The 10623-nt window shown below is 39.3% G+C and overlaps 1 protein-coding gene across 3 annotated transcripts in view; it reads left to right on the forward strand.

The window, feature by feature from the left end:
* The window catches only part of Xpo7 (exportin 7), an 86253-nt gene that overhangs the window by 33919 nt on the left and 41711 nt on the right, over nt 1–10623 (forward strand). For all 3 annotated transcript variants that reach the window (XM_029554667.1, XM_029554670.1, XM_029554673.1), the window contains exons 2-3: nt 6857–7003; nt 10036–10129. In XM_029554667.1, the coding sequence (XP_029410527.1) occupies nt 6857–7003; nt 10036–10129 (241 nt within the window). The remainder of the gene's footprint in view (nt 1–6856; nt 7004–10035; nt 10130–10623) is intronic.

Raw genomic sequence — 10623 nt, forward strand, 5'->3', positions numbered from 1 at the left:
ATATATATATATATGCAGCACATGTGTGCAGTGCCAACAGGTGAGAAGAGGGCATTGGAGCACCTAGAACTGGAGTTAAAGAATAGACAGTTGTTAGCCATCTTGTGGGAGCTGGCAACTGAACCCAGGTTCTTTGCCAGAACAGCCAGCGCCATCTCTCCAACCCTTGTAAATTTATGTATGTGTGTCATGTGCTGTGTGTACAGAAGTCAGAGGTCAGACTGGGGTGTTATTCTTCAAGAGCTTTCTACCTTTGGTTTGGTTGTGGTTTGGTTTGATTTGGTTTGGTTTGGTTGAGAGGGTCTTACTGGGACCTAGCTGATTAGAGTAGGCCCCAGAAAGCTCCAGGGATTCACCCATCTCAGCCTCCCAAGCACCGGAATTATAACCATGTGCCATCATACCCAGCTCTTTTTTTTTAGCATGAGTTTTAGCAGTTGAACTCAGATCCTCATGCTTTGTACAGCAAGCTCATTCCTGACTGAGCGAGCATCGTCCCAGCTCATAATGCAGTTTTAAAGAAAGAAAAAAAAAGTCCTGATTGTTGTCTTCATGATTATTTTAATATTTGCTTGTATAATTAGAAATAGGAAGTATATTACAATCATAGCATTTTAGAACTTGGAAGTTCTTCTAAAAATCATATAGTAGCCGAACATGGTTGCTCATACCTTTAATCCAAGCACTGAGGATGCAGAAGCACACAGATTTCTCTGAGTTCAAGGCCAGCCTGGTCTACATAGTGAGATCCAAGCCAGCCAGGGCTATATACAAATAAACGATCACATAATGAAATTTACTTTTACAGGAAAGGACCTCCTAGAAATTAACTTGCCCAGTGTCACACAGTTATTACTAAGACTAGATCGAAGCTGCTTAACTTTTCGTCATTCTTCTCTGCTGTAGTTTGTTATCATACTACGTCTGGCTTCCTGTGGCAAACCACTGGGATGAGACAGAGCTGCTGTATGTAGAACAGTGGGCCAGGGAAATGTAGGCGCCTACCCCTGAGAAGCATGCACTTTTTGGCAACATCTGCCTAATTGAAACTTCAAAATACAGGGCCAGTGTTTTCTGACCTTCAGTTTTTTTGTGAGAAACTAGAAAACCAGATATTGTTACAAAATAATGGCAATTTTGTCAAACTTTATACTACAAGGCTCAAACCAGAAATGTCTATGGGCTACTCCAGGCCACTGGTTGGAAGCCTCTGTTTTAACAGATTTCTGTAAATGCTACAGCTTTTAGTCCTCAGCCCTATTATGACTAGAAGAAAGAAACTAAACCAGTTTCTAGTGACAGACTAAATGAATACTGTTGAGCTCAATGTATAGTCAGAAAAACATTGTGCCCAGTCGGTCTGTTTACTTCATAAAATAATTTATGTGTTTTGCCCACAGCGTAAAGATCATATGTTTATTACGTTAGAATTGGTTCATATTTTGAAGTCAAGTGTAGAATTGTGCAGTCTCACATGTTAGCAGACTGGCTATCCTTATCTAGTGTATGCAGCCCCCTGCAGTAGACTATCACTTGCTGAAATGTACATTTTATCTTGCTTTAAACTAGTAGACATTACACAGCACCTGCAACTAAAAAATATTGCCCTCTCAGGCTTCTTAAATGTAGAACGTCCCCCAAATACATCTCAAAACCTTACCTTAATTATTGCCTAAGAAAATAATGGGAGGCGTAGTTGTAAAGGCATGAACTGAAGTATCTCACATGTAATTGTAGGTTATTGATGAATTTCTTTCCCATTACTATCAGAAAGCAATAGATAAGAATTTGGGGAGAACTGTGTCATTCATACAATCAGAAAAAGTTCACAAATTATAAATTTACATCTCTGTGGTTATTTGCAAAGTAGATACTCCTGGGTAACCTGCACCCAGACTGAGAAGCAAATTATTTATCCATACTGCTATTAATAGGCACTTGGCTTTCCATTTGGGAGCCATTACACTTAGAATTCCTGTAAATTTAATTTTACTAGCCACTGACTTGACTAACAGTAGCATGTGAGTCTGCTTGGAACTACATCCCGATGGTGCTGGTGGCTTTTCAGTTTTAGCCATTCTGATGGGTATCTCATTGTGAGTTAAACTCATATTTCCTGAAGATTGCAGAGATTGAAACCTTTGCCTGTTGGCTATTTGAATATCTCCTTGTTAAAGTACATATTCCGGTCTTTTGTATACTATCTTTGTAAACATTTTTCTTTTTTCTTTTATGTGCATGAGTGTAGTGCCTGTGTATGTGTAAGTACATGCATGTTGTGCTGTGCCAAGGAGATCCGAAGAGGGAGTCAGATCCCCTAGAACTAGAGTTATGGATGGTTGTTAGCCATCACGTGGGTGCTGGGAATCAAACCCAGGTCCTCGGCAAGAGCAGCCAGTGCTCTTAACCACTGAGCCATCTCTCTGACTCCATAAACATTTTTCTTAAATTGACTTAAGAATAAGTAATTTGCATATGTCAACATTCAGAGAGCTAGCTAATTTCTTCTGTTGACTCCAGTGTATTCAGTTAGCCTCTCAGAAATAACTTATGAGCAATTGGTCAGTACCTGTATAAGACCAGGTTTACTTTAGCCTGAAAAGATTACCTTCCACTAACTTTATAAATAAGAGGAGTTCCAGGGGCCAGAGAGATAACATAGTGATTAAGAGCCCTGGCTGCTCTTGCAGAGGACCTGGGTTCAGTTCCCAAACCCCACATGATGACTCATGACCATCTAGAACCTCACCTCCAGAGGGTCTGATGCCACCTTCTTGCTTCCACAGGTATCGCACACAAGTGGTGTACTTAGATACACACAGGCAAAACACTCATACACATACAATAAAAATGACTTTTTAATTGAGAGGAGACCTTGAATAGAATGTTATTGTTTTGTGTGTATGTGTATATTAAGTGTTATACGCTGTGCAATGCCCACAGAAGCCAGAGCAGGGTGTCAGATCTCCTGGAATCATGGACACTTGTGGATAGTTGTTAGCCACTATGTAGGTACTGGGAACCAGATCCAGGTCCTCTGCAGAACAATCGGCTCTCTTAACTGCTGAGCTATCTCTCCAGCCTTGTAGGTAGGTAGGTAGGTAGGTTAGTTTAATTAGCCTTTGAAGGTCCTTTCCCTTTTTGGTTTTATAAATTCTGATTGCTAGTAACAAATAATCAAGTGTGCTGGTGCATGCTTATAATCGCAGCTAGGACTTAAGACGTAGATGCAGGAAGATTGCTACGAGTTCAAGACTAACTTGGTCTACATAGTGAGTTCTAGGCCAGCCAGGGTTACATAGTGAGTCTTTGTCTTTAAATCTTTGAAAAACAAAACAAAACTTTGGGCTGGTGTGGTAGCTTACATCTTTAATCTCAGGACTTGGAAGCAGAGGCAGGTAGATTTTTGTTCAAGGTCAGTCTGGGCTACATAGTAAAGCTGTGTCTCAAAAACTGAAAAACAACCAAGTTTGACATAGTTAAAATAAAAAAATTCAAGTCACAAACCAGCACTTGGGTGGCAGAGGCAAGTTTGAGGCGAACTTCATCTGTATAGCAAGTTCCAGGCCAGCCAGAGCTACATAGAATTTTGTGTTGTCTCAAAATAAATAATAAAGATCAAGGGGTAGAAAGATGGCTCAGCTTGCTGCTAAGCCTAACAACCTGAGTTCAATCCCCAGACCCCACACTGTGGAGAGAACCAACTCCTGCAGGTTGTCCTTACTCCATATTATGAGCCGTGGCAAGCACCCCCACACATGTAAATAAGTGTAATTTTTTAATGTTTTATTTATTATTTTTATTTTATGTGTATGTGTGTATTGCCTGCATGTGGGTAAGTGCACTCATGCCATGCAGTGCCTGCAGTGGACAGAAAAGACTGTCGGATCCCCTGGAACTAGAGTTATGGACAGTTGTTAGCTGCCATGTGGGTGCTGGGATTCGAACCCAGGTCTTCTGCAAGAACAGTCAGTGTTCTTATCCACTGAGCCATCTCTCCAGCCCCAGTAAGTGTAATTTTAAAGTGCTACCCTCTAAAAACTTCCAAGTCACAGAAACTGATAATAATGGAAATTGCAAGTCCCCTATAATCTCACCTCTTGTATTCATCCAGATTTTCTTTAAATTAACATATTAGAAGTGATAATATACTTTAATGATATTTTTTCCTTTTTACAAGTTGTGTGCATGTCCATGGTTGGAATGTTGAGGTCAGAGAATACTTTTGTGGAGTCAGTTTTTCCTTCCACCTTCATGTGGGTCCTGGGGATTGAACTCAGGTCATGAGCTTGCATGGCAGACACTTTCTACTGTATCTGATTTTTTTTCACTTTTTATCTGAAGACTTTTTTGTGACCAGAGTAGTATCACATAATAGATGTAACAGTAGGGAAAAATTGACTATCAGTGTAGCTAGTACTATCAGTACTAGCTTTAATAGCTAATCAAATAATTGTAAGATAAATTATTTTAGGTTGTGTTTCTTAAAAGTGACTTGAAATTATCCTAACCATTAGATTTACTCTGGAAACACTAGGAACCAAAAGACGCTAAATGTAAATGTCTCATTCATCTTGGCTTCATGGGTACTTGGGGCAACACAGAAAGTGTGGCTGTTAACCCCCGTGTTTTTAAGATATTTCCACTAATTGATTAGAAAAGCAAAATTGTTATTGGGGATTTAGCTCAGTGGTAGAGCACTTGCCTAGCAAGCGTGAGGCCCTGGGTTCAGTCTTCACCTCCAAGAAAAAAAAGAAACAAAGAAATAGAGCCACAGTTCTTCAAACTGCTTGTATATAGTCAAATTGGTTTTTTTGTTGTTTTGTTTTTAAATAGCCTTGTTTCCTGAGCTGAGAACTTACTACCAGACTTACACCTCAGTATGTTTTGCCTTTTAAATTAGCAAATCAAAACAGAACCACCAAAACCCCCATAGCCTGCTTGTAGGTTTTTAGTCATAACAGATGCTTAGCCATCCTAGAGTATACAGCTTTGTGGTGGTAAACATAAACAGGAGCTGCTGTGGGGAAGCTGCTGGAACTGATTGATCAGACCTTAAGGAGAGTCATTATACCCTAAGCAGCAGGTCTATTTAGGGAGTTTCTGATGTTGGAAACTTTAGTGTGAGCTGCTGTGAAAGTTACAGGATTGATGTTCCTGACCAGATTTTACAGCCAGATTTCCTTTTTAGTTATGGTATCCTGTTGATGTCACCTATTGCCCATGTTTTAAATATTGTTTTCCTTTTCTTTTAAGTGAATCATTTTATAGGAGGAAATAAAGTTTGATTTTTGAAACAAAACCTTATGAAGGACACTTCTTTGCCTGAGAATATGGGGATTTATAATTAAGATGATACTATTTTCTCCAGGATCTTCAGCCAGTAGTGGCAAGCAAAAAAAGACATCTGCATGTATTTCATAGAATCTATATAATTAGCTTTTGTCCTCTATTACTATGTTTGTAAGCCATGTGAAAAAAAATCAGATACTGCTTACAGAACTCAGGCTTGAAAGCTTACTTACTGTAATTGCAGTTTTCTCTGTGCTTAGCACAAGTCTCTTTTTGGTCCCCAAATATTTTTGTTTATTTACTTTCAACGGTAGAAGAAAGTGCTTTACTCTTGAGGGCTCTCTGGAATGACACTGATGTTACTGTCTTTGTTTCTTTTAATGTTGGGAATGTATTAATCACACTGCGTAAAATAGGAATCCTGCCGTCAGGACTTTCCTGCTTAGTGGGAAAACTGTGATTTAGAAAGTCACAACATAATGACAAAAAGTAATAATAAAAGACCTTGAACAGACAGGCTATGTAAATGTATTTTAGGCAATTTCCATGAGTTGTTTATCACTATTTTTGTTTTTGTCAGAATGGTCATTTCATAATAGCAGGATCCAAATCTTGCTTACAGCTATTGAAATTTTCTTTATAAAGTTCAAATCACTCCTATAAAGACTAACAGCTATTTACTATGGTGCTCTTCAGTCAGTGAAAGATGTTGGTTAAGTGTGCTTTTAACTAGTCCCTTTCGTCTTTGCCTTGAACTCATTGAGTGGAGTAGATTTGTTTGTATCCCTGTAGGGTTTTGACCAAAGCACACACCCATACCCTTCCTGCTCTCTGGAACTGGTTCAAGATTTGGAGAGAAGGGTTTGTTTGGGGGTGGTTCCCTTGTCTTATCTCTGAATGAGCAGATGCTAGGGTTGAATTTATTTTGACCCTTCCATTTTAAGTTTGGAACTGAAGCAGGAGTTTAAAGCACATCAGAAGAGTGTCTGCTGCACTTCAGACATGCGGGACTTGGGGAGGAAGGTGCGTACTTTATCCTCCAGCGTTCTCCTGGAGGCTTCTCACAGGAACATCTTTATGCATATAGATGACTGCAAGCTTGTAACTATTGCCAAAAGGCAAACATTTAAAACTATGTAAAGACATCTGTTGTGCTTAAATGGTATTTTTTGTGCTTGGTTTTAGCAGCGCTTCCTATAGTAGTCACTTTTACAATTGATGGCAAAATAAGTTTTGCATTTTTTTTAATAAGTTTTGAATTTTTATTTGAAGTTTTATGGAAAACCATAGGAGATGGCTGTTTGCAAAGGAAATGTGTGGCTTTTGTGGCTGCTTCTCAAGGGAAGGACTAAAACGCTGTCTAGACACTTTAGCATTCTGTCATTTTATCTAAAGCAGTGAGTGAAGAGCTATACAAAGTTATTAAATGAAAGTTACCCAGCTTCTGATGAGTGGCAGTTCTCTCTTCACAGAGTATGGTTTATCTTTGTTGAGGAATTTCAAATAGAGTGCCTTTGGTGAGTAGTTGCTTGGACTGACTTACTTTCTTACTGATCTTTTCCAGAGCCTGGCCCAACTAGAGAATCTGTGTAAACAATTGTATGAAACAACAGATACAACCACTCGCCTGCAGGCAGAGAAAGCCTTGGTTGAATTCACCAACAGCCCTGACTGCCTGAGCAAGTGTCAGCTGCTCCTCGAGAGAGGAAGTGTACGTAAGATTTGACAGATCCAGAGGCCTAGGGAAAGCATTCTGCTTCTAAGTTCAGGGATAGGATGGTCTCTGTTCTGTGGGTCTTCTAGGTGCCCCTCCCTTTATAAATAACTTTCAAAAAATACCACACCTTGGCACACATCTTTAATTCTAGCACTCCGGGAGGCAGAGGCAGATGGATCTCTATGAGTTCAAGACTAGCCTGGTCTAGATAGCAAGTTCTAGGCTCTCAAAAAGAACAAAACAAAAAAACAAGCACACCTGCCAAGTTGACAAGAAAGGCCCTAAAGCCTCATCAGGAAAGTCTCTTTACACAGATATTTCTGTCCTGCCGTTGTTACCTTGCACCTGATTTCTGGGATAGATTCTCTAAGCTTAATGCCACATCCTATCCTTTATAGTGACCTTTCCAAAGACCTTGTCACCATACAAACTCCTTGGTCTCCTCTTTGTTTTCTCCTCAGCTCTGCTTATTACCAAAAAGTCTTAAGACCTTGACATTGGCAATTACAGGAAGTTTAAGTGGTTTATTTTGTTGTTTTTTGAGACAGTGTCTCATATAGCCCAGGGTGACTTCAAACTTGCTATGTAGCTGAGGAAGACCTTAAACTCTATCCTCTTGCCTCTGCATCCACCTCCCATGCTGAGATTATTGGCATGGCTACCACATCTGGCTAGGAAGTCTAAGTGTTAGAAAGTCTTCTAGCTGGGGCTGAAGAGGTGGCTCAGTGGTTAATAGCATCTACTGCTCTTCCAGAGTACCCAAGTTTGATTCCACAGAACCCACATCAGTCTGCTCACAGCCACCTGTAGTTCCAGGTCCAAAGAGATCCAACATCCCTGGCCTCTGCACACACACATATACACACACATGCACACGATTAAAAAGAATAAAAATCTTTTTTTTTAATCTCTTCCAGATCAAAATGGTATTATAGTAATCAAAATAATATTTCTGATGAAGCATAATAGAATTATATTTTTAGCAGATGGACATCTTAGTAATCTCCTACAGGATACCTAGAAAGGGCATCAAGAATTAGACCCTAGGCCAGGCGTGGTAATGCACACCTTTAATCCCAACACTGGGGAGGCAGAGGCAGGAGGATCTCTGTGAGTTCAAGGCTAGCCCAGTCTACATGAGTTTCAGGCCAGAGACTACAGGGAGACCCTGTCTCAAAAAGACAAAAAGAGAATTCAACCCTAGCTAGACTTGCCTTCTTTAGACAAGTAGCAAGTAGCAGCTTAGTCTAGTGCAGTCCTACTTTTCCTAGTGCTCTGGACATGGCTACCTATATTATCTTGTTTCACAGACAAAGGGTACAGATTACAGCTATAATTACTGTCAGCCTGGTAGACATGGAAATAGAAGATGCAACATTATGTCTTGAACAACAGTGTGTGTCCCTAAAGAATTTGTTTATGGGCTGGAGAGATGGCTCAGCAGTTAAGAACACTGACTGTTCTTGCAGAAGACCTGGGTTCAAATCCCAGCACCCACATGGCAGCTTACAACTGTCCGTAACTCCAGTTCCAGGGGATCCGGCAGCCTCTTCTGTCCTCTGTGGGCATTGCACTACACAAGTGTACTTACTTACATGCAGGCATAACACTGATACGCTTAAAATAATTTTTTTTTAATTTGTTATAAAGTTTGATTTCCAAGAGCCAGAGGCAGTTGGCTCATGCCTATAATCACAGCACTTGGGAGGCTGAGGCAGAATTGCCCTGAGTTCAAGGCCAGCCTTGTCTATACAGTTAGACTCTGTCTCAAAAGACCACCAAGGTAATGATAATAATTTACTTTCTAAAAAAATATCCTTCAGACAGAAAGGAAATGTAAAAATGTAAAAGAACTAATTTGTTGAGAGTAGAATTTTAATTGATTTTTCAGTTTTCATTGCCATTGTCAAAATACATATGCAATAAATAAAACAAATTGTAGTTGGTTAAAATCACCTTTTGAAGTTGGGAGATCTTATTCTTTTAAGATAGAAGAAAGCAGAATTGGTACAATACTGAAAACGGTTATGATAGATTCCTCCTTTCTAATCTCCACTGACTTCTTAGTAGCTTAGCAAATTATTAAAAAACTTTATATATTATATTGTTATAGTAATGTGACACATCTTTAATCAGTCTAAACTATGTTAAGTGTATTGAGTAAAACTCTTATCAGAGTCGTATTTTGTTTTGGGTTTCTTTTTTAGAAACAGGGTTTCCCTATAGCCCCAGCTGACCTAGAACTCACTATGTAAACAAGCCTGGTTTTGAACTCAGAGATCTGCCTGTCTCTGCCTCCCAAGTGCTGGGATTAAAGGCATGTGCCACCACAGCAGGCTAGAGTCACTTTTATACTTGTTTTCTGTTGTGTTTTGTTCTGTGATGGGTCCTCACAGTATATAGCCTTAGCCTTCTGAGTGCTGGGATTACAGGAGTGCACCACCATCAACAACGTTATTTATTTTCTTAATCTTAAAGATATTTTATGCCTGGTTGGTATTATGTAATAATGCTAACATAAGTGGATATCTTTAAGACTTAGTTTCATAAGCAATTGTCCTGGACCTTTAATTATATTATTTTTAGTGGTTCTGAATCTGTTCCTATTAACACGATTTTATGTAAGGTCACCACACATGATTCCTTTTTGTATGTTGTAACCAGTTGAAATGCTTTGGTGCTCTATAATGCTGAAATTTTTAAAAGCCCCATTGGAGAATAAGCTAATACTCCATTATTAAAACAAAATTTTCCTGAGAAATGATTATTCTGAAGTTTATTACAAAACTACCACATACCTTTCCCAGAACTATAGCTGATGATAGCTGTGCTGATGGAATTTGGAGATTAGCTATACAGCATAATATATAGTTCTCTCTAATCATTGGGTTTCTTCTTTTATTCTGATACTATACCACAGAAATCTTACGAGATGAAACTTTCTGAAACATTAAAATAGCTCCAACAAAAACCTTGTGATTGACTTGGCAATACAATTTTCCATCTTTTTCTTCCTCTTTTCCCAGTCATCTTACTCCCAGTTACTAGCAGCTACATGCCTTACCAAGCTTGTATCGCGCACAAACAACCCCCTACCATTGGAACAACGAATTGATATTCGTAAGTACAGAATTGTCCGTTTTGTCTTGAAGTCTGTTCAGGGGAGTTCTAGTAGAATTATATATAGTTAAATATATCTAGGATCCAGGTTTTATTCTAGAATTTGGGGCTCATGAAAGGAAAGAGGGCCCAATGCAATTGATTTTTAGATGAGCCCTGGGTCATCCCTTTTGCTGCTAACAGATGCCTTTTGTGCTTTGTTGTTTTATTTATTTTTGCAGTAAAACCTTACTGTGTAGCTCAGGTTGACCTCAAACTCACAGTCCTCCTACTTCAGCCTCACACATACATGATAGGCTTCTAGGCATGAACCACATACCTAGCCTCATTCACTTTTTTTTGTCACTAATACTTCAGAAGAATATTTTAAAGATTTTTAGTTCTAGGGGCTGGAGAGATAGCTCAGCAGTAAAGAGCACTGGCTGCTCTTGCAGATGACTCAAGTTTGATTCCCAGCACCCACATGGCAGCTAACAACCATCCACAACTCCAGT

Source organism: Nannospalax galili, unplaced genomic scaffold (genome assembly GCF_000622305.1).
Source record: "Nannospalax galili isolate Female #2095 unplaced genomic scaffold, S.galili_v1.0 scaffold291, whole genome shotgun sequence".
NCBI lineage: Eukaryota > Metazoa > Chordata > Mammalia > Rodentia > Spalacidae > Nannospalax > Nannospalax galili.